The sequence below is a fragment of the Onychostruthus taczanowskii genome, unplaced genomic scaffold, assembly GCF_017590055.1.
Source record: "Onychostruthus taczanowskii isolate IOZ18803 unplaced genomic scaffold, ASM1759005v1 scaffold21, whole genome shotgun sequence".
NCBI lineage: Eukaryota > Metazoa > Chordata > Aves > Passeriformes > Passeridae > Onychostruthus > Onychostruthus taczanowskii.
Window position 1 is genome coordinate 1890936 of NW_024499351.1, and position 23618 is coordinate 1914553.

The 23618-nt window shown below is 50.3% G+C and overlaps 2 protein-coding genes across 3 annotated transcripts; one reads left to right on the top strand and one right to left on the bottom strand.

The window, feature by feature from the left end:
* Positions 1-245: 245 nt before the first annotated feature.
* CEP68 (centrosomal protein 68) lies at positions 246-9189 on the top strand. Of its 2 annotated transcripts, none has more exons than XM_041404469.1 (7): positions 246-689; positions 3481-3909; positions 4415-5866; positions 6957-7079; positions 7305-7401; positions 7860-7991; positions 8696-9189. In XM_041404469.1, exons 2-7 carry the CDS (start codon positions 3526-3528, stop codon positions 8725-8727), a joined length of 2220 nt encoding a protein of 739 aa, XP_041260403.1. In that variant the 5' UTR covers positions 246-689; positions 3481-3525; the 3' UTR covers positions 8728-9189. The 2 variants fall into 2 exon arrangements, with proteins under 2 accessions (XP_041260403.1, XP_041260401.1); XM_041404467.1 differs by lacking the exon at positions 246-689 and adding an exon at positions 708-1460.
* A 749-nt stretch (positions 9190-9938) lies between these two features.
* Positions 9939-23247, bottom strand: RAB1A (RAB1A, member RAS oncogene family). The gene is made up of 6 exons (XM_041404473.1): positions 22847-23247; positions 16865-16937; positions 14788-14883; positions 13351-13446; positions 12233-12364; positions 9939-11973 (listed from the first exon to the last, which is right to left on the bottom strand). Exons 1-6 carry the CDS (start codon positions 23230-23232, stop codon positions 11776-11778), a joined length of 981 nt encoding a protein of 326 aa, XP_041260407.1. The 5' UTR covers positions 23233-23247; the 3' UTR covers positions 9939-11775.
* Between the last annotated feature and the right edge of the window lie 371 nt (positions 23248-23618).

Below are 23618 nucleotides of genomic sequence, written 5' to 3' on the forward strand. Positions count from 1 at the left end.
AACCAGAATCAGCCAATGGACAGCAACAAGGAGAGAGGTTTGTATTTCTGCGTGATATGGGAACTTGTCAGGATGTGCCCACCCCAGCCACCAAGGAAGGCTCGGGCCAGGTACACAGCCCAGAGCAGCCTGCTTTAAAGCGTGGCTTGGGGATCTTCCCAGAAAGCTGCCCCGAGGGCAGGGCATGGCCGGCATCCCACAGGGATCACCCCTAGGCGAGGTCTTGCACCGGCACGGCATCCCGCAGCTGTGCCCGGAGGACACCGGCATCCCTTGGCCGTGGCGCTCCCGCAGGGCCCGTTTCAGTCGGTTTGCAGCGCGGTGACGCTGCCAGGGCACAGCTCCGCCTCGGCAAGGTCAATACGGGGGTACAAGGAAACACCCTGTTGTTACACAAGCTCCTCAAGGGCGTCCCGGGACGCTCCTCACGTGCCCGGTGTCCCGCGGGGCCCGGGCCGGGCCGTGAGGGGCGGGGGCGGGACAGGGGGCGGGGCCTGGACGGGCCAGGGGGCGGGGCCGGCTCGTGGCGCCCCCGGTCTTCCCGCGCCGGGGTCAGCGCCGGCCGCGGGGCGGGGCTGCCCTCGAGCTCCGCTCCCATTGGCTGCCGGGCGGCGGGGGCGCACGTGCTGACGCACCCGGCGCTGCCATTGGCTGTCGGCGCGGAGGGGGCGGGGCGGGGCCGGCGCTCGGTGAGTGAGGGCCGGGGCGCGGCGTGAGGGGGGCCCCGGGGGGGATCCCGGGGGTCCCGGTCCACGTTCCCTTTGGAATCCCGGTACCCCCGGGTGCGGCGTCTCTTCGGCCTCTTTGCCTTTACTTCTTGTCTGTTTGGTTAATTGCCGTTTTTTTTAACCAGCGGCGGACAGAAAGCGGGCAAAGAGAGGAGCAGAAAATAGCAACTCTCAGAGTCCCGCAGGCCTGAGGGGCGAGAGCGGTGTGGGTTTTTCCCCAAAACAACCCCAGAAATGCTCCCCAGCCAAAGCGGAGCTGGCGGGAGACGGAAATTCCGTCAGCATCCGCTGCTCTCAGTGCATTCCATCATCCAGGCGAGCCCCGCGGGGGATGGGGCCGCTCCCTGGATAGAGCCCTCCTTGTCCGCCGGCCTCTGTGCGGCCTGGCTCCTTTCTGGCGGCGTGAAAAAGCCCAGGGATCGCTTTTCAGGAGACATCCCCGCGGACCTTCCCTTTGAAATGAATGAAGTAGCCCCACTGTCTTCTGTTATCGGAAAACACTGCCACGGGTATCACTTCTGTGAGACAATTGAGGGCTTGGGTGTTTGGGCTGTTCTCCCGTGCTTTTGAGGCCAGTGGAAAGTTTCCACCGTGCCTGTAGCTGTGGTCTTACACCCCTCCTCAGTCCTGCCCGAGGATTTGGGATTGCTTCTTCCTGTCGCCAGTTATTCTGGATGCGTCGCTGCCACTGGCAACCTGACCTCTGAATTTTTTTGGGCGTGTTGGAAAATGGTGAGAAAGCTCGTTTTCTAGACGCTCGTGTAGCTGGGAGTTGCACTTAGTGGCAGTAGTGTTCTCACTTTGTTGTTAAATATGACTTTCTGCCCGATTGTTCTGTGTGTGGGGTGTGTGCGACATCCCCGTCTCGTTTGTGTCTGGGTGTGGTTTGGGTATAACTTCAGCTGCCTCTGAAGTTAATTGAAATCAGCTGCCTGAATTAGAGACTTTGGAAAATGCAGTGAGATCTCTGGTGTCCCTTTAAATACCCTTACAAATCCTGCAGTAAGCAGATTTACTCTCACTCCTGTGTATTGGCAGGTTTCCTGGTTTCTCTTTAGCATCCAATTAGCTTCTGGAGATTTAATGAACCTGTGAACCAGCACTTGCTCTTTTTTTAAAGACCAATGGCATCGTGGAAATGTAAATCACTGCATGTTGCCTCTGTAAGATAACAAATGATCTTAACTTCAGAATATTTGTCCTCCTCCCCACAGTCAGGAAAATAACAGACGGGTCATGACCTGTAAGTTTTGTTTTATGTTGCTTAATGCATGATTTTCAGATTTAAGGTCAAACTTCAATATTTTTTACAGTTGCTTTTACTGGGGTGACACCTGACCCAAACCAGCAAACCTGGTGCAGGTAACGATGTTCAAATCCCTTTGAATTTAACGTGGCTTCTTTAAAATAAAGCTGTCCTGAGGCTGACTTTTGGTTACAGCACATTCACTTTTAAACTTTAGAGGCTGCTTGGATGCCCTGTTATCTTTTCTTTCTTTTACATATATTTTTAAGTCACGTAACGAGGGCAGATTTATTGATTGCATTTTTTACAGCAACGCCGCCTCTTCGTGTGCAAATCCAACCTTTGTGAGGGCCGAAGAGAGCAGTGCGATCCATTTCGGATAACGTGCTGTGCTCAGGGTCGGCTTTGGCAGCAATCTCAGGAGTGGCCTGGGGGGTCCAGCTGTGCCTGGGGCTCTGCTCGTCCCCCGAGCGGGATCAGCTGCCGGCTCTGGGGATTTGGTCTCCCCGGGAGACCCGGCGCGTCCTCCCGCCGCTCTTTGTTCCCGTGCCCGTGGGAAAACCCCGCTTGTCAGAGGGAGGGGTGGATCATAAAACGAGACCGTGACAAAAGAGCTGGTGGAGGGAGGGAGCATCATCTTGTTTCCCACTTCCAAGTATTGTTTGGGAATTCTTTCTCACTTTTTTTTTTTTTTTTTTAATTTAGATTTCATTTTAGTTGAGTTTGCTGTAGATGCTCCCTTGGCTGGTCTCTTTGCTGGCACCAGCTGGGGCAGCACCAGCAGAACCACTCTGCTGACGTTTCCCTGCTGCCAGCACCTTGGTTTGGGCTGGAGTTGCTGGAGGAGGCTGTGTTGGGTCTCCTTCAACTGGCTCACGGGTTATCCAGCAGCAGCTCCTCACTCAAGCCCAGTCAGTGCAAGTATTTCCATTAATTAATTTCCCAAAGAGTTAATTTCATTAATTGAGGAAGAAGCTGCAGAGCTGAACTCCAGGTTTGAGTTTTACAGCCTCCTACCTCCCTCTCCAACTTTTTATAGCTGCTTCTTGCTTCTGGGCAGCTTCCACTTCAAGGTTTTGGGTTTGTACCTTTAAAAAACACCCACCTTTCCACCCCAGTGGCCTTCAGGGCTCAGCCATGCCAGAAACTGCTTCATGTCCTGGTTAATGATGTCTCATTTGGGCCCAGTGACCTCATGGTGCACGAAGTGCTGGGGACATTGGCCATCACTGCAGGACTCCGGTGCCTGGTATAAAACCCAGGCTTGTTGGCATGGCCAGGGCTGGAATGCGATTTTCCCTGTGTGTCACATCCTCAGAAGCAGAAAATGCTGCTGGGATGTGAGGATTTGCTCTTACCACTGTCCCACCTGGTGTACCAAGATGCTCCTTTATGAATTTTGGGGTCTCACCCCGATCATGCTTCAGCTCCTAGTTACTGGGCAATCCCAGTTTCTTGGCACGGAGACAAGGCGGGACGCTGAGATGCCATTGCTGTGTATTCCAGAGAGCCCGAGGCTCAGCACAGTCCTGCGGAAGAAGCTCTGTCCTGATGGCCGTGGATGTGGGAAAATCACCTTCTGAGGAGTCACTGAGCAGGAAGGCCGAGGGCGATGCCAGGTGGGACAGCGCAGACACGGAGACGGACTTCCCGGAGCTGGCAGGGAGCCTGCAGCAGCTTTTAGGGACAGAGGAAGCCAAGGCCAGCCTGCGAGGGACAGAGGGTGTGGCAGTGAGCAGGCACAGTCACATGGCCGCTGACCTTACCCACGGAGGCTCCAGCTGCCACCCAGAAGTGTCTTCAGCATCTGCACCCGGACTTCCCAAACCAAGAGCGAACTCCTCGGGGAAAGGGTTGTTAGTGGATAGAGCTGCTGATGGTGGGCCGGTGCCTTGTCGAGTTGGCCGCTGGTTCCTCTCCTCAGAAGAACAGCAGGTGAGAGGGTTTGTACCTGCAGGTGTTGCTGCACCACCGGGAAGTCCCAGGAGAGGTGGGGACTTGTTTGTCAGGGCTCTCCTAGCAAGGGCTTTCCATCTCTCCCAGACAGAGTGTGCCCACGCCTGCCCAGGCTAAGATGTGTGGTGGGGAAGGGCTTGGGCTCCAACACCCAAGCTGTTGCTTCCATTCCATGTGGCCAGTGCAGAGCTGGGAACTCGCTCAGGACAGTGCTCTTTAGATAAGCCTCCTGCTGCCAGAGCACTCATGCAGCTTCCCAAGCCCTTGAGATGCCTTTCCTTAAAAGCAAGCCCTGCTCTGAGCAGCTGCCGGCCATCCCACAGATGGAACAGGGTCTCACTTCCAGCCTCAGCTCATGGCAGGTCCGGGGCTGGGCTTTTCTCTCCATATCCCAGCACAAAGGACCCTTTTGTCTGGATGCTGTGCTTCATTTCATGCATGTCTCTCTCTCTCTCCTTTCCTTTTCTATCCCATCCTTGAGCAGGTGAAGGCATCGGGCGGTTGGGACCCGGTGTCCAGCCCTCCCAGCCGGCGCAGCTCTGCCGAGGAGAATGTCCTTGCTGGCAGCCGCCACGATGCCCATGCTGGCCGTCGGAGACAGAGTCTGGGAGCTCAGTCCCCGTGTCCTTCCACCCCAGAGCTCCTGCGGCCCCAGACCCCGCCCAGCCCCGAGAGCGCCCTGCGGAGCCGCTCCGTGCTCAGCCTCTCTGCTCTGTCCTCAGAAGGAAACGGCCCCTCCGAGGAGCCGTCCGGAAGCTTGCCAGCCAGCACGGATGTCCCTTCTGCGGCCACCACGGCTGCCCAGGACCTGTGCTGCCGATGGGGGGTGGAAGGCAGGGCCCTGCAAAGGCGGGAGCCCCCGGGCGCTCTGCTCGATTACCGCAGCTCCGTGGGGCGCATCCGGGAGATCTCCTCCTACCAAGCCGATTACTGGGCCTGTGCCATTCCGGATTCACTGCCCCCATCTCCGGACCGCAGCTCACCCCACTGGAACCCCAACAAGGAATACGAGGACTTGCTGGACTATGCTTACCCACTGAAGCCGAGGTACAAGCTGGGAAGGATACCGGAGCCTTTCCTCCATGACTCAGGAATAGGTCTGGACAGCTTTTCTGCTTCTCCTGAGGGCATGTCCAGGTCCACCAGCATCTACGGCCGAGCTGGGCAGGCTCGGGGAAGCAGAGAAAATGGACTTTGGGAGTTTGTGGCCTCTTCAGAGAGATTCTCCACCCCGAAGCCTGGAAAAAGAGGCTGCTCAGGAGCTGTCTCATACTTTGAATCTTCACCTATTGCCAAAGCATCATTTACAAGGAGTGCTTCCTCTCACCTTTCCAGAGGTTTTGCTAAGGATGTAAGGGTGGAATCATCTGAGCCAAGCTCACCTGGGCGCCCTGCTGCCGATGGGAGAAGCTGGGATACCAGAGGAAGCCCCTGCCCAAACTACACAGGGCAGGTGAAAAGCACCAGTAGGTTTTTACCCACCACAGGAGTGCTCCCCCTGAGGAAGGAGTGGGAGAGTGATGAAGAATTTCTTTCCCTGCCTCCAAGACTGAAGGAGCTGGAAAGGCTGGCTCAGTTTTTGTCCAATCTTTCCTTAACTATAAGGACGCCTGGGCATGACCGCCATAACCTTCCACATCACAGCACCAGCAAGGAGCCCCTTTCATCTGGGTTGGCTCCTTTTGAAGAAGTGAGAGGTGGGGGTGACAGAGGGAATACTGAGGGTTATGCTGGGCTGTGGCAACACCGCAGCTCCCAAAAGCCCAGCTGGGAAAGCACAGACTCGAATGGCTGGATCCACAGGGATCCTCCCCGCGGGCTTCATCTACCAACTGGTCTCAGGGACACGTCGGATGGGATGTGCCTAAATGAACCACGGGTCAAGGGGCGTCCAAAGAAGAGCCAGCAGAGCGAGTCCCTTATCCAGTGTGTTAAGGTAGGCTGAGACCAGAAATAAACTTTATTCTGGGAAGATCTCGCATAAAATGTGCCTGTCTTTATGGCAGGATTAATTAAAGCTTCCCGTTCTGCATGATGTGCCCTGCCTGGCAGCTGGTGGTAATTTATGCAGGGGGGCTCAGCAGAGCAGATAATTCCTTCTGATGGAGCAGGAGCCCATCTTGCTTTCCCTGGGGCTGTGTCACAGGCCAGGCTGGCTGGAGATGTGGCACTCAGCTGGGTCCCCCAACCCACTCGTCCTGCAGTGCTGCTGCACCGGGCAGGAGGCAGGAGCTGCAGCAGCTCTGAAGAGTTCTCCTGGTTGGTTTGTGGATTATTACATTTGTCCCAGCACTGTGCTCCCACCCTCCTCTCCATCTTCCCACCCCAGTGCTGGGACAAATTTGGAAACGATGCTAGGCTGTTTGCACAGGAGCGGTATCATGCACATAGCTGCAAACTCATCCCCTCCTCTGGTATGGAAATAACTCTGTTGATTTAAAAGCATCTTGTCTGTATTTGTCATGCCAAATTGCAATGCCAGAGAAAGGCACTGCTTTACGGCAAACTCTTGAGGAGCAGGAACAGGTCTTGAGCCTGATTTTGGTGCCAGCAGAGGCCCCTGGGTTTCATGCAGCATCTTACAAAAATAATCCCTTACGGAGACACTTTAAAAATAAATGAAAGCACTTAACTGAACGAGACAATCTCTTGGGGAAAGCAGCTGCAAATTAACTGTATGGCTCTGGTGAAGAGGATGAGGATATCTCCTGGGCTGGGAGGTGGTGGAGACCAACCTCTCCTTCAGCCTGAGTGCTACCAGCCTCCAGCACCTCTCCGTGCAGACATTTCATGGTGGCCCTCAATTCTTGCCACACAGTGAGTGCTGGAACTGTTCAGGAGTTTGTTTTTGCCTTTTTCCCGTTGACCCTTGGTTTCCCAAGCTTAGGCATGTTTGTGTGCTAGGGTCAGGTAAAACCAGGGAACAGGCGCTTTCCAAAACACCACTGGCTCAGCTTTTCATGTCCCTTTGCTGTCTCTGTTGCAGAAATAGATCAGTGACCCCTTTTTTATGCTTTGTTGAGCAGGTGTTTTGCTGCCAGCTGGAAGAGCTGATCCGTTGGCTGTACACCGTGGTGGATGTCACCGGCAGCTGGGTGCCACCCTCGCCGGATGCCGAGAGCGTGTTGGCCTCGCTGCACCGCTACCTGGTGGGTGTCACCCTTGCTCTGCTTCCTCCCCTCTGCTGTGCTGCAGGCAGCAAGCAGTGGGAAGCCAGGCATCACTGGAATGGGCCAGGGTGCACTGGGTTTGCCAAGCCAAATTTGGGAGCACCAGGAACCTGCTTGGCAGAAACTGCACCCTGGGCAACCTGCCACAGGTGTGTGCTTCAAAAACCCTCCTAAGAAACGCTGCTCTTGTCCTTGCTGTGCCAGGAGTTCAGGAAGGATGTGGCCGACCACCGGAGTCTGACTGAGAGTGTGCTGGAGAGGGGAGAAGCCCTCCTGGACTGCATGGCATCGAATTCGCCAGGTGAGGAGGAGCACTTGTGTGGGGCTGCTCATGGACACAGTGATGCTGGCCAAGGCATCTGCCCCCCCAGAATCCCTGGCCCAGCCTGGCCAGCACCACAGCACACGCAGAGTGGTTGCTCTGGTGATTGAGAAGAAGGGATTTCTAAGGGCTGGGCTGTAGCTGCAGTCACCAACGGGGTTTTAGAGGTCGAGTGCTGCATTATGGATGGGCTTTCCAAAGGTTTTCTCTAAGACCCCCTATTTCTGCATCTTCATTATGAGCCTGGAGCCTCCTGGGTCAGTCCCCTCCCCCTGCAAATGCTACATCACAATGGGGATGGGATGAACAGCACATTATTGATTTTTAACACTTGATTTCCTTCCAAAGTCTGCGTGGACGAGCAGAACTGTCAGCTCTGACAGACACTGAATTCTGGCATTCCAGTCACCTCCATTCAGGCATTTTTTGCTTTCCAGCTCTGAAAGACACGCTGGCTCTGATTGCCAAACAGTCGGAGGAGCTCGAAAGCCACGCAGAGCACCTGTACAAGTCCATCCTGGCTGCTGTGGGGCAGGACAAGGCGGCTGCAGCACACGGCTGCTCCCTGGGTAAGCAGGGGCAAAGCAGCCTTGCTGCAGCGGGCAAAGAGGGGAGGAAGCGCAGGAAGAGAAACACTGGAATTAGCAAACACCAAACATCAGGCTCCATTGTTATTTGTTTGATTCTGTTTGGAAAGCCTGAGAAGGCAGCAGGGAGACTCAGAATAGATGCCCTGTCGTGTTTAACCATGTCAGGGAAAGAGCAGTGCGGGTGAACCAGCTGATGAAACCCAAGAGCACGAGGGGAGCGATGGCAGCTCCGCAGGGACTGGGCAGGCAGGTCCCTGTCACTCAGGGCTGGGGCACGGCAGCAGTCCAGCACAGACACCTGCTCTCCCCGGATCCCTTGCACAGCACAGGGGAGATGAGGAAGGGATACATTTTGGTTTTCTATTTTCTCAGAAACATTCTGGTTGCTGTATTAATGGTGGGAAAGGGAAGCAAGTGATTTCAGGTATAGGGGCTGGAAAACTTGTTTGCTTATTTCTTGACCATCTCCCTTGAAAAAAACTGGAGGCAAGTGTTTCAGGGGTGCCAGCCTCTTAGAAGACAAAACCAGTGTCTGAAGTAGTGTTTGGTTTGTTGTGGTTTTTGAATTGCTGCCTCTACCCAGCTGTACCCTCTGCAGGGGTGAGTGGGGGAATAGAGCATGGGGGTTTCTCTTTGTCAGACTGCAGGCAAAGCACAGCACCAAACCCCTCATTTTATTTCAGGTGCTGCCTCTGTCAGACCTAGGCTGCGTTAGCCCATCTCAGGAGGGCTGAGAAGAATTGCAGCAAGCACCAAACCACCTCCATCACCTCGCCAGAGATGCCAAAATCTGTGTCCAGTTGCCCACGGGGCTGATTTCAGTGTGGGTTTGTGCCATGGCTTGAGAAAGGTGTCCCGTACAGCAGGTGTGCTGGGATGTCCAGAGTTGTGTAAGGAATGTACAGTTGGCCTTTTCTAGTTTGTTTTTTTTAACATAGCTTCCTTTTTTTTTAATTGAAGTGGGCTGTTCTGTGTTAGCAAAACGTCAGGGGAGAGTTTTTTAACTGAGCAATCCATAGTGTGCCGTGCGCTCGCTAAGTAAAGCCGTGTGATTTTAATAGCCCTGTTCTCATGGTTTGTTTATGCTCATCAAAAATAGGTGCAAGAAGCCAAGAAATAGCAACTCCTTCTGGGTCTTGGGAGCAAACTGAGGGCCTGTTTATAATTACCAGTCCCTGCTGAAGCAGAGCCTACTTAACTTTCAATTTTGTTATTCATAAACACAAAAAGCACTAATACTGAATCCAAATAAAATAATCAACAAGCGAGTTCAGGCAGGGAGGAGCCAGGTTCCGTGTAAGCTGCTGGTACCTGCTGCTGGCAGGAGCTGGGTTAGTGCTGTGCTGGTTTGCTGGGGTGAAGTTGTGCCTTCCCCCCTTCCAGCTACTGCTCCTGAGAACATTCATCAAGGGTTTCCACGCCCCTTCTGCAACAGAAAAAGGGCAGCTCTGAAGCAGCATAAGGTAAGTGGCCAAAAAAAGCTACAGAATGTTGGTACTTGGCTTTAATTAACCTTTAACCTGAATGGTGATGATGTATTCTGCACAAGAACACGATGATTTCCTCCCATTCCTGTGAACAGAGCAGAGAGGTTTCTGTTCTGCACAAGTAGAAAGTGAAAGCAAAGTTAACTGAAGCAGTTACAGCAAATAATTCATTGGGGTTTGTGGGGGAGAGTTGGTATTCTCCCATCTTCTACATCCTTGGCTTAAAGGACAAATTTTTTTGGCCCATTGCGGCAAAAATATTCAATATTTCAGCTCACAGGTAAGAAACAACAGCGCCTTTTCCCAGGAATTTTAGGCCTGCTCATCACACAGCTCAGCCTGACAACCCCAGGCTTCAGCACGGAACAGCACCAGCCCAGTGACCCATTGGTGACTGAGGGGGAAACAAAGAACCACCAAACACCTGGTGTAGCCCAACTGGTTTTGCAATGCTTTTATTACTGTATATATTAACATTGGTTTGGATAGTATGTAGCAGGCATCTGACATTGAAGTTCATTTGTGCACTCTCTGCAGGGAAGATGTTTTACCCTCAACACACCTCCTTCTGCTTCACTTCCTGATCTCAGCAGCACTCACCGCTCCTGAGAGCAGCAGGTCACATTTATAATGAATTATACCAACAAGCACATCTCTACTAGAAAGCACATCACTTTATTGTGAAGGTCTCAAGTGGAAGAGTTCAACTTAACCATGACAATACTTTATGTATTACAATTGCCTGTTGATTTATGCAACTATGTTGAAGAAAGCTGTTAGCCAAAGTCACCCCCCCCCAAAAAAAATCAGAGGATATTTGCACCAGTTTTAGTTTATACCTCACAACATACCTAGGCTATATTTTTACTATCACAGGGTGTATTTACTACTAGGGGAATGTTACATGGTCTTTCAAACATGAGACTATTTACAGAATAGGCTGAACATTTGAGTTTAGATAAAGCTGAACAATTTTACATGTATAGGAAGTGTTATAGGCTAGCTTTCCTGTGGCTTTTAGCTAGACATCAGGCACTAATGATTTGATTAGCTCTGTACAAAGAATCACACACCATCCAAAACCTCTTGGCTGCTGGTTAGTTCCAAATTGTTTGAGAAAGCGCCTACTTTGAGCAACAGTATGGTGGGGGCCTTGCTATCCCCATGTCACCCTCCTGGTGCCTCGCTGCAGAAGGGAACAGAAGCTAAGCTGTTGCACTACGGCAGAAGGTACTGATTAAAAGAGGATGGAATTAACAGTATATAGAAAAGACATAATATACTGGTAGAAAGTCATACCTCCTCCTCAAGGTTTCGCTGAAATCATTCGTGTTAGGGAAATACAGTTCTCTCCCCTGCTATGCAAAGCTGATGGGAATTCCCTACATAGAGTCCTTGAGAAATAAATTAAGTTCCAAGACTAAGTTAGGGAACTGTTGTACATTCAGAGTGCATTATGCCTCACGAACCTTGGCTGGGTGTTTCTGGTACAGCACTCGTGCCTTAAGCACCATGACAGCTCGGGCTTTGGGGCCACAGTCACTGGGCGAGTTGCAGGGAAGGTCTGAGAGCCATGGCTGCACACACAGATATGTTGTTTTGTGCACAATGCAAGCCTGATTTCCCCCTTAGCCATACAAATTAAGACAATATTTATCACCATACAGTTTGATATTACTTCCAATAAGTACAATATTTATTAAACATTTCTTCAGTTTTGTTACATATTGTGCAACAAATTACAATATTCTGCAGCCACAAATTATATGCAGAGTATGAAGAAACTATTAATCAGATAGTGTGATCTCTCCATTTATAATTCTACAAGAAGGAACTAGCAAATCAGATCTTACATATATCTTACTAAATTTTATGCATGGAAAGTGACAGACACTGTTGTGCTGTTTGATACAAAATGGCTAAACTTCATCTTCAGAAGACTAAACCTGACATCTAAACATGCCAATAGAAACATCAAAACAAAAATACATCCTAACCAACCACAGGAAACAGTCTGGTATCAGGAAAAGCAACAAGGATTACACGTTTATAAACCAGCACACAAAGGTTTAAAACAGTTCTGAAAATGAAGTTAGCTGTCTTGAGTCAAGGGAATAAAAAAAGTCAGTATTGACCATTTACAATCTCTGACCTTTGTGGAGACGGTAAGAATCTGTTGTAGTGCAGCTACATACAGTACAATTCAGGCAAATTTTTTTTCACTTGGGTTCAGATTGCAAATTCATTGTTGTGAGACAAAAGGGGGGAGGCAAGTTTTAGCAGCAACCTCCACTAGACTGCTTGACTGGAGTGCTCTGAATTTTAACATTGGACTTCTCTGCACCACCAGCTGTCGCTCCCGGACCCATTCGTTTTTTAATCTCGGCAGCCATGGTCATGAAAGACTGTTCTACATTTGTGGCATTCTTTGCACTGGTTTCCAAAAACGGAATTCCAAGAGAATCTGCAAATTCCTGCAAATCGAGAAACAGTGAACAGTAAGCTCATACACAGGTTCATAGCTCACCTCATTTCCTGGAGCACCACAGGATAACTCACAAGTTCCTGGATCCCGCCCCACACCCCATCTCCAGTCTGAGGATGAGCTGCAGGGCAGGAGGTCATTAACCTGCCCCCATTTGTGGCACCAGGACACCTCCATGCACTGGAACCTCTGTGCATGACAAACCAGAGCAGGGGCTCAGCCAAGCAAACACACAAGTCCTGACATACCTTTGCTGTTGTATAGTCTACTACTTTCTTTGTGGTCAGATCACACTTGTTCCCCACCAACAACTTGTTGACGTTTTCACTGGCATAGCGGTCTATCTCCTGCAGCCACTGCTTGACATTATTGAAAGACTCCTACGAGATAAGAGAACTGTAAGCAAGGCCCTTGATGAAGGGGAAAGTTCAGCACTATCCCTTTGGTCATGACCAGGAAAGAGTATGAAGCACTGCACTTATCCATGTGATTCACAACCATGGGAAAGGACTCTCTAATGCTGCCCAACTCTCCTGATGGCCTCGGGACAGGCCGGTCACCACAGGGGCCATACAGTCCTGTTCCCAGCCCTACACAATCAGCCCTTCCTGCACTCTTCCTCCCATTATTTTTCCCTGCTCCATATATTGAATATTCTACATCTTCTCTCATCTGGGGCTCTTCTTCCTCCTCTTGTAGCAGAGATAAGAAATGTGGCACACAGCTGGCACCAGATGCATCCCACATATTTACTAAGCATCAGGTGTTAGATGCAAGCCACTTTGTTGTAGATATGGTGGAACAACCTCTGACTCCAGAAATGCTGGACTGATACTCCAGTTAGTGACTGAACACAAGTGTTCTTTTTTTATTTATTCAGGAAACGCTATACTTCCCAAGTGCCCTTCAAACAACTGCACCAGTAGCTCAGAGATCCTTTCAGAGAAAACACTGGCTCAGTTGTATCTTGCACACAGGCTGACAATTTTCTATTCCAAATGCCGGTCTTTACTGCAGACCACAGTTCAAGTACATTCAGAAATCTTTCAACAACTTCCATCAGTAACTCAGATTTCCTGCTACCAAAGGCAGGGCGAGAGGGTTCACACAGAACAATCAGTTACCTGCTCACCAAGTTTTAGGTTAAGCCTAAGATACAATTGCTTAGGAGCCACAAATCCCACTGCTCTCTTTATTTCTGTGTTTTATTTCTGCCAAACCAGAGGCAAACACACACACTTAGCTCGATAAGCCTTAACACAGCCTGCAGAACTCCGTCACTGTCTCCCTCAAGAGGTGCCCAGCTGTTAAATTCCCAGTGTTCTCATCAGCCTGGAGAAACTGCAGGCACAGGTTTAACACATACCTGATCTGTAACATCATACACAACTATGATGCCATGAGCTCCTCTATAGTAACTGGAAGTGATAGTCCGAAACCGCTCCTGTCCCGCCGTGTCCCACTGCAAGACAAGTGACAGGGTCAGCTCCTGCAGCGTGGCTGAGCCAGTGCTCTACATCAGCTTCCAGAAACACAGCTCAGCAGAGCAGCCATCCAACTGCAACCACATCCATGCTACAGCTACAGCAGCTCTGAAGCTGTACGCATCAAACGGGATCGAGGAGAGCACGTATTTTAACTGAGAAATACACTTTGTGTGTACTTTTCTAAAGTGCTCCTTTGTTTGATTTCAGCCAAGTGTAGTCAAGAGATCTCTCTGGGGAAAACATTAAGCAGTTTTGACCCACGAAGAAGCCATGGTTCAATGGTCAGAAAAGCAAACACAAGCCAGGGCTTGAAAACCTGCTAGGAATAAGGTCAGAGAGCTGCAGGTCTCTAACATGACCGCTCCCTTCAACTTCCTTGGCACACAGGCTTCAGCAAAGGTATTTAAAGGCAACAACTCAAACCAAACTTGGTTCCCTTCTCCTGCTGGGAGAGTTAAGAAAGGACAGAAGGCACTTGATCTCTTCTCCCACCCAGGACGGGAACAGGACTCACCCAAACATTTCTCTCCCTGGAGCTGTGTCAAGAATAGGCCTGGCTGTGTATTAAAAACAGACTTCACAGACAGATTTCAGCAGTGACAGCACTCCTAGTGGGCTGCTCTGCACTCAGGACAGTTACATTAGCGTCTGGAAGCTCAGACTTCTGGCTGTAAGCTGGACTCTGCTCCACAACACTGAATCCCTGAGTCATTGCCTTCAAGTCCTGAGAGCCTCTGCTTGAGCTGGAAGCAGTGGCTGACAAGGATTGTCTGACCTTGCACAGATATTAGATTTCATCACACCAGTCACCCTTTTAGAGTGCTTCAAGATTAAAGAATTGCCAAGTCTCTTCCCCTGTTTATTCCAAGTGAAAGGCCAAAAGCATAACCAGAAAACACTGTCCAGTGCTAAGGCAGCCAGGCCAGTTACAAGCCTTTGTGTCAGTTTTTCCATTCAGGTCAACAAAAGTAGTTTCCAGCACTTAAAGACACTGCAGCCTGGTAGTAACAGCTGCTGTGGAATTCAGGCATCTTGGACAACTGTGTGGTATTCCTGCACTTACACTGGAACTACACCAGTTTTGATATGAGAGCACTCCAGCACAGAATTTCCTCTTCCAGGCAAACAGCCTTGATAATAAGCACCCTTCTTTAAGGACAGGTAAGTCTTGCAAAAACTGCCTCACCTCTTGTAACAGGGAAAATACCCCTTGTATCTGCGAGTATTTTAAAGTACCAAGATGACCACCAATAGCTACGGATATAACTCATGCTCCAACAGACTGAAGCACACAGGAGTTGAGAAATACTACTTACTATCTGAAGCTTGATTGTTTTCCCATCTAGTTCTATAGTTCTGATTTTGAAGTCCACACCAATCGTGCTGATGTAACTTTCTGTGTACGTGTCATCCTAGGAGAGAGAGTGAACATAAGTCAAGCCAGCTGCACCTCTTCTGCAGTCACCTACTTCATTATGCACCAGTCAGACAAAGGTGCTTAATTTCCTTGTAAAACCAGCCTGATCTCTCATAGCAAAGTCCAGGAGGTGGCCAAGCATTTCCACTGAGTATTTACTTTTCAAAAATTCTGCAGCTTTTAAAAGCACCAATCAGAACCAGTAAAAAAAAAGCCTCTTTTCTGGAAATCCCATAGTGTCAATGCCCTGTGAGCTGCAGTGTAAAAAACAGTCTTTGCTCGTGTTGCAGACTGAAGAGCTACTTAGAATAACCACTAGAGTTACTGAAACACATCACATTTTTATTTTCCTTCGATGGCTTTTCATCTGTGTTACAGAGCAGCTACCTAGAACAAGCCAGAGGCTCTGTCTCAGTCACACACGAGTGTCAGATCCTCTGCTGCTGCAGCTGGTTGCTAAGGCAGGTTAGAGTTACAGCTGGAGTACTCGTGCTGAGGCTCTGCAGCCCGTGTCCATACAAGAGGGGAAGCACTGCCTCAGCAGCTTGCAGGGACCTGACTGCAGTCTCCAACAGGCCTTAAGGCACACAGAAACTGCTGGGTCAGTCTTTGCTGCCTTCTAGTGATTGTCAGCATGAAGGAAGTTTCTACTCCTAAAGTACCCAATGTACCACAAAAGGCTTTATGCAACCAGTAGGTATCAGAAAAAGCAAGGGATTCCTCTGGGCTGTGAATGGAAGACATCTTAGGTAATACATGCAAGTAAGAATAAAGTATTAAGCCTTTCAGAATGACATGACATTTTAACGTACAGCAGCAAGAAAACACAGGTATGGTATGCTGTGGTAATTCCTTATGTCAGGGTAAAACAGTTTAGTTGGAAAAACACATGTCAAAAGGAAAAGGCTACTCAGGTGAAGAAACATCAGATAACAGAGCACAAACTTAAGCTGGCTATCAAAAAAGAAAAGTTGGATTATTTACATGAAGCCAAAATTAATTCAAAAGTATCTGCAAGAGGAGCAGGCTAGACCACTCTGGGAATGCTGCTCTAGCTGTGGTGTCACTTCCAAGCCACTGCCTCCATACTGTGAGCACAGCAGGTGACATCCTCCTACTGCTCATCCTGCTCCAACAGCAGCCACAATGGCTTTAACTGAGGCTGTCTGGACACCCAGGCCACCACTTCACATTAATAACACCAGGTACAACAGGCTTGTTCCAGAGGTGCCCAGAGGAACTGCTCAGGCTGTGAAAACAAAGCCATCACCTTGCAGCAGTGCCACACTCAAGTTTCTAGGTTCATGCTCCATATCCTGCTTCCCTTCCTCTCCTCCCAGGGACACATAAAGCTGCACTTTGGCACAGACAGAGATAAGAAGTTCACTGGACTTCAGCTTTTTCTACTAAGGCCTGTCAAACCCATTTTACATTTTCTTGTTGACAGGAAAACTAGAGCCAGAACAGCTCATCAGCAATTTTAACATTCACTAAAGAAAGCAGGAGGCCTTATTATTCCTAGAGTATTATTTACATTACTTCTCTGACTAAACAAGACCTACCTAAACTGGTAGGTCTTTTTACTGCAGATACCAAACTTCATCAGGCTGAAATGTTCTTATCAAGTAGTAACTGATCAAGGTCTGCACTCCTCATGCCTAAGGACACACCCGAGAATTCCTTCCATCCTCAGCATTCTATCACTACTGTAATGATGGAAGTTAAATTCAGGTACCTTGTTCTCAAGTAAGAGGAAAATTAGAATTAATCTTAGCTGGACATATTATTGATATTATTTCTTTCCAATTTAGTGAAACAATTACACCAGACAGACACAAATTCAGAAGACAGGAGGAGTTTGCAATACTGTACTTATTCTTTGGTATTACCAGGCCTATCAGACATCAGCCCTGCTACCTGAAGGGAAGCTCTTGCTAAGTACCTCTTTTACATAGCTGCCAAGCATGATCACTTACTGCAAACCTAAGTAGAAGGCAAGATTTCCCAACACCGGAGTCTCCAATCAGAAGTAGCTTGAATAAATAGTCACTGCAGAAGGAAAAAAAAAATAGGTCACTTAATGAACACTGTCAAGAAAGAAGTTCCTTACAGCCAGTATATTATGACTTTTGAGACGGGTAAATTAATTCACTGCTAGGGAAATCACCTACAACTCCAAGCTCCTCTATTCAGTTTAGAAAGTCACAATTTACTTGGAAAGGGAAGTGTGAGGTAGATGCTCTGAGCACAGCATTGTTGTGGAACTGTGCCTCCCTGGGAAGTTACTCTGAGGATAACAGAGGGACTAGCAGCAGGAATAGCACAGTCCTACCTCGCCTTTGTGGTCTAGCTGAGATGAAAACCGTGCCTTGCAGTGAGTGCAAGGCCCCTGGTTTGGCAGAGTAACTCAAGTAACACACGTGGTGGTAACAGCCTGCTGCCCTCCAGGGCCATTATCTTTGTTTCTCTGGACTCAGAGGTTTCATCCCACTGCTCAGCTTCACCAACACCAGGGAGCTGACAAATGCAGCCATTTCTTTCCCCAGTTCAAGTTACTCATATTTAAGTTCCAGCAGAATCCAACAGCACAACTGAATACCCACCTCCCACAACAGACTACGAGCGGTGACCAATACCACACCTGCCTTCCAGGAATTACAGCAAAGCTCAAGTCATTTCCAGATGAGGATACATCTCTGGGGGATGTCAGGTGTGGTATTAGTAATTCTCAAGATACACTGGAAGAACTGACAAACCTTTTGCTTAATGTTGAGTTTTCCCAACATTAAAGAATAAGCACAGTTCACCAACCAGCCTAGATTTACACTTCAAAGAGTAGTGAAGATTTCATGGTTGGCAAAACAGGAGGTTTTGTGTTGGTCCTAAGACTAATGGGGAAATTTCATGCTAGAGAACAAGTACCAGAGAAAAATAACAACCCACCACTTACACAAGTTATTTTGCCTCTCAAGTACTACACTAACTCATTCTCAGTTAACAACTCTTCGGCCCTGTAATGGCCCAGGACTAAGTCTTGTTCTCACTTAACCACAACAGTTCAACAGCCATATTTTTATGCCCACTTAAGCAAGGAGAGGTAAAGATTAAGGATATGTGGAGTGCCTGAAGTCCACTGTCCCCACCTATTATTCCCTAAAATCGCCACTGCCTCTGGCTGGCAGGAATCCAGCCAGGAAACTGCATCCATCCCCAGCTGATAAGAGCCAAGCAGATGGCCAACCACGGCTTCTCAGCACTTCTCTGCTCAAGTGCCTCTCACCTGGCTGGGCCCCGGCTGCAGAACACACCCAGCTGGAACCTCCAGTCCCTGCAGCACTTCTGCCAAGACCAGAGAGGAGTCAGAAGTGCTAAATGTAGCAACTAATAACCCAGTCCTTAAAAATGCAACCTTTCCTAACAGTGTACAGCTAAAAGCACTAAAAAAAAAGTCAAAGGATACCTAGCAGTTTACAGTCACAGAATTCACCACTCTACCTGTCAAGTCATGTACTACCACAAGGCAAGATGGGTTTAGGAGAATGACAATTAACCCAAACTGTTCAGGGGACCTAAACTACATTGCCCCACAACCCACACATCTCAGTAGGTTTGAGGTGGCTGTAGCACTACTACAGACCAGAAAACTTCTCACCCCCAATAACAGTTTGGTCCCCAAGAGCAGGAGAAACTCTGTAACCTGGAGATCCAAGTAAAGTATGAGGGCTCCAGGACCTGCTCCACTGTTACACCTATGCCTTGCCTTTTTCCCCACTGCTGTGCCTCAGCTTTCACTCAGCTCCTTCCAACTCCAGCAGGAAGCTTGGGTTGCTCAGTTCCCTATAAACACAGAATTTTCAGCAATCCTGAAGTCAAATTATTACTTACAGCTTGTAACATGTTATAATCCCCTTGAGAATATTAACACAAGAATATTAGCACTGTATTGCCTTCAGTAAAATTAATGGAAAAAAAGTAATGCCTTCCTGGTAGAGGTAAGGCTTCAGCCATGGGTCTGAGATCCACTTAAAAACTTCCACTTGCTTCCAAGAGTAATTCAGGTTCCCCCAGGCCCCAAACATGAAAACTTCCCTTCCTCTGTTACTCCTCGTGCTAAGAGCAGCTCCCAGCCAAACCTACCCATTACATCTCTCACTCTTCAGCAGCAAACAAGAACAGTAACAGTGGGTACCTAGAACAAATGTTAAGCTAACACAGTAAGACCTCAGAAGCCTTAAACACTGGATTTGGTATCTTTGCTATCCCCTCACTTTGGGCTTCAGTATTTCCAGAATCACAGAGACAGACAGTGGTCTTAAGCCACCTGCCTCAGCCCCACCAAAACCAGGGCCAGCACCAGGTGCACAGCTGGAAACAGCCTTTACTAAGTTAGCTCTGTCTCTGACCCTAGAAATGGGTGTTGTGTCACAAAAACCTAATTTTGGTGGTAAGACTTTCATCAGTTTGGGAATACTATAAGTAAGACTCTAGGAACTTAGGGTTTTAATTCTTTGGAACACTCCATATTCCAATATTATAGGGCCTTCCTTTCCAAGTACAGCTTAAAGCTTTAAAACATACAGCTCCCAAGGCCTTTTAAAATACAGCAGGTGCCTATTTAGGGCCATAAGAACCAAATGTGCAGTTTGTTAGAGTGTGATGCTTGAGACAGCTCTTGGGTACAGCAACAGTTTAAATCAAATAAAATTTTAAAAATCTATAAAAATTTGCAGAAACTTATTTCTAGACTGAGCTACACCAATAGAATATTTGGGTAAGGGGTTCAACTGTAGCAAGGCATCCAATAAGCCACACAGGTTATTTGGTATTTACTCCTGAAAAGCCACACAAACATTTCTGAAGCCACTGAATTTTGCTCTTTAAATCTGGAAGCTCATCAGCTCCTCTGGTTGAGGGAGCCTTCATAAAGCTGGCTGAGCTATGCAGCACAGCCCTCTCCACACTCCTTGGGAGACACTGGGAATTCAGGTTAATCATTCAATTATTTCTCACCATTTACATAAGCCAGGCATACTTGGGTCGTTTAAAAGAGCACACTGGAAGAGCATGTGCAGCAAGGCAGGTGGGTACGGTGAGTAAGAGTGAGGCTTTCAAATCCTCCCCATAACTTCCTCTTGCCAGAGAGATAAAGGACAAAGATGTTAAATGTAACTGCTTCTTGCCAAAAAAGAAAAAAAAAGGCACCTCCAAATCAAGTCGAGGACAGACCTGGCCAAAGCTGTGTGGAACAAGGGATCTTTGGGCCTCTAAGATAGAGCTGTTTATCTAATTTATATAAGGAGGCATGTGGGGATTTTTTAAATGCCTGGAAGGTTTTATGCCAAAACAGACAAGGCTAGGTAGTCAGCTGCAGGTTTACTGTAAACAGGTACTCACAGCAGCCTCAATCCCCACTCTTTGTTCTACCACCCCAGACATTTTGAAGGGGTGCATGAGTGTCACTCTGTAGGTAAACAGAGCCCGGAAGACACGCTGCCGCTTTGCATGGCAGATTGCTGTTCAGAAAGGTTAGAACACAAACACTTTCAGATGATTCCAGCAACCTAGGAGCTGCCACTCAATTGCCATCTCCTAACCACCATCACCCAAGACTGAAAGCCACCTCGCTGGTATTCCCAAACACTTCTGAAGATCTAGAACAAGATCCAGGCAGAGCACTGATCTGATCAAGATTAACTCCAGATCCACCTGGCTGCTCTGGACGGGCACTTCACCAGCGTGTTTATGCCACATGCAAGCGGCAGAAGGGCAGGAAATGCTGAACCTGACACGATGTAGTCACAACAGAGTCAATATTGACATTCTGCTCACTCAAACACCGCCAGGCAGGGAGGAACAGAGGGAACACATCCCAGTGCTGGGTGGGCAGATGTTTTCAGAATTTAGCTTCCAAACACTAGTTTTAGTATCACATCCAGCCCTCTTCAGCTCCTTCACTCAATCTAAAAACTAACAGTCCACTTGGCTGTCCCACAGCCCTGAAGCTTCAAGGAAGCTCTCAGAAGCACAACTCCCCTTCAAACCTTTGCATGAGCAGGATCTAACCCTGTAGCTTTATCAGGAAAGCTGAAGGAAGTATGTCTTTAGTTAGAAATTTTAACTAGCCATCCCACTGACTTCTGATGGAGTTCTGGCATGCCCAGGAGAGAGGATTTGGGGCTGCAGCCTGATCTGAAGCTGTGATAGGGAAGTGAGAATGTGTTACAATATATGTAAGGCACTTCTGAGAGGCCAAATGGACATCTCTCTTCACAGGGAACAGAAGGAGCAATGTCGTAATCCCTTAAATCTTATTCCTGTTTTAACAGGGATCCAAGTACACACATCACAGTGACAGGTATTTTCTGTCACTGTCTCACCACACCCTTCCCATCTCCTCCCCTCCTCCTGCCGACTCCACCCTCTCAGGAAGTGGCAATTTAACACTTCGAGTTAATCTCCAACTCCAGCTTTTCCTCTTTGTTTCACTTTCAAGAGCTCGGCTGTGCTCACCACCAGGACCAAGAGCTCTTCACTGAGTCTCTCTGAAAACACTGTCCTCAGCACTCAGTACCTGGCTGCAGGGAACCACCCTCTGCATCAGTCTAGAGGGCTGATGGACTGCAAGAAAGGCAAAAAACAAGCTGTGGAAAAAGCCCCCTCCAACTCATTTCTCTTAGCGGCCCAACACTCTGCAGGCAGCTTTCCCGCTACAAAACTCAACAGTCTGCAGGGTAAATTTGAGTTTAACTCTTGAGAGCCATTAGGACCATGGGGCACCAGCAGTTTGTTGGTTTTTCTTCCACTGCCCACCTCCAGCTACTGTTTTGGTGTTTTCCAAAGCTACACGAGCAAGTTTGTGATGTAATCTTGCCAAGATGTAACTCGAGTTCCTGGCTGTACCTCCCGCGTGTCACCAACTCCCTCGCTAGCTGATGACTACTTGTTTGCTCCTCAGGTGATTTTAATGGACTCAGAGTGCTTGCAACCAACCCCACTGACGCAAGTGGAGAGCACAGGAGCCATGGCCACACAAGTCAGGAGCCCCAGCCGAGAGGACAAAATTGTGGGTGTCTTCCAAGAGCAGCAATGTCACATCACATGTGCATTTCAGTACCAGAGCCACTCCAGTGGCATCAGATGTGACAGTGGCTTCATCACCCCAAACTGGGGTGCCAGCAAAGCCAGCAACAGGGAAAGGCTCCTAAACACACCCTGCAAGGCTGAAGGGTTGGAAGAGCAGCAGCTGATTTTTTCGAACTGCTTTCTAAATTAAGCCTAAATCCTTTCTCTATCTCACACAAGAAAGTCTTGAAAATAAAGTTTATTGTTCCCGACAGCCTGGTGGGCAGGACACAGCTCCCCGAGCTTCCAGAACAGAGACAACCCCTGGGCAGAGCTCAGACAGCTCAACTCCCGAGCAGGCCAACTAAAGAAAAAGGCCACACTCACACAACGACCCTCCCAAAAACCCCTCGTGTTGTCACCAGGCTTTCTAAGCAAGTGCCATTTCAGCTGGAAACAGCCTCAAGAGCGTTCTATTATCAAGTCACAGCGTTGCAAAATCTACATAGGCAAGAAGTGTTTTGCAAGAGCCATGTGACACACACATGACTTGCAGCTAAAGCGAAGGGTGGACCCCTGGCTCCGGAGCCGCCACCGGCCGGGGGATCGGCTTTCACAGGGCGCCGGTGTCCCCCCGGTCACTTGTTGGAGTCAAGGCCCCGATGTGCATTCCCGAGGTTCGGGAAAATCGCCGTGGCTGCGCCCCACGGCGCTGCCGGGCGGCGGATGCCGGTTCCCAGCAGGGACCCCACAAACCCCCCCGGCCCCGCCGGACCCACCCCCGGGCGGCCGCGCTGCCTCCAGCCCCGCCCCCCTCCTCCTCCTCCTCCTCCCGGTCCCCCCGCGCCCCGCGGCGCCCCCAGCGCGGCCCCGGGGCCGCCCCGTCCCGCACTCACTATTCGGGGTTCATGCTGGACATGTCCGTGGGGCCCGCGGCCCGAGGGACGGCGAGCGCGCTGTGAGGGGGCGGTGCGGCGGCACCTCCCGCCGCCGAGGCAGGCGCTCCGCGGTGCGCTGGTCCGAGGGAGCCGCGATCGCCCGGCGCTCGGCTCGGCCCGTCCGCCCGCGCCCGCTCCGCGGCCTCCGCGCTGCGCCTCAGCCCAAAATGGCCGCCGGAGCCCGACCAGGAAACGGGGCGGCCGCTCGCCGAGCAGCGCTTACATGGCCGGGGGGCGGCCGAGGGGCGCGACGGGAAACCGAGTCCACGCCGCCGCCTCCTCCCGGCCGCGCCCCCTCCTGCGGACTCGCTCTCCCGGCGGCCACGGCGGCGGCGGCGACGCATGCGCAGTAGCCAGCCTTTCTTCCCTCAGCCCCGTCGGCTCGGAGCGGCGGCCGGCGCCGCTGATTGGCCGGGAGGCGCCGGCCGGGGGTGACGTCAGCGGGCAGACGTGGCAGCTCGGGCGAGTCAGCGCGCGGGCGGGGCGGGGGCGGGGTCTCGGCGCGCGAGGCCGGGCGGGGCCGCGCCCGGGCTCCATCCCGGGCTCCTTCCCTGCCCCAATCCCTCCTCCCGTCCCTTCCTCCATTTCTGGCAGCAGCCCTCCGTCCATCCCGGTGCGGCCCCTCAGGCCGATGGTCCCCTTGGCTCCGGGCCCGGCGGGTCCGGCTCCGCGGGCTGCCCGCGCCGCAGCCGGGCCCGTGCCCGGGGCTGCGGGGGCGGCACCCGGCGGG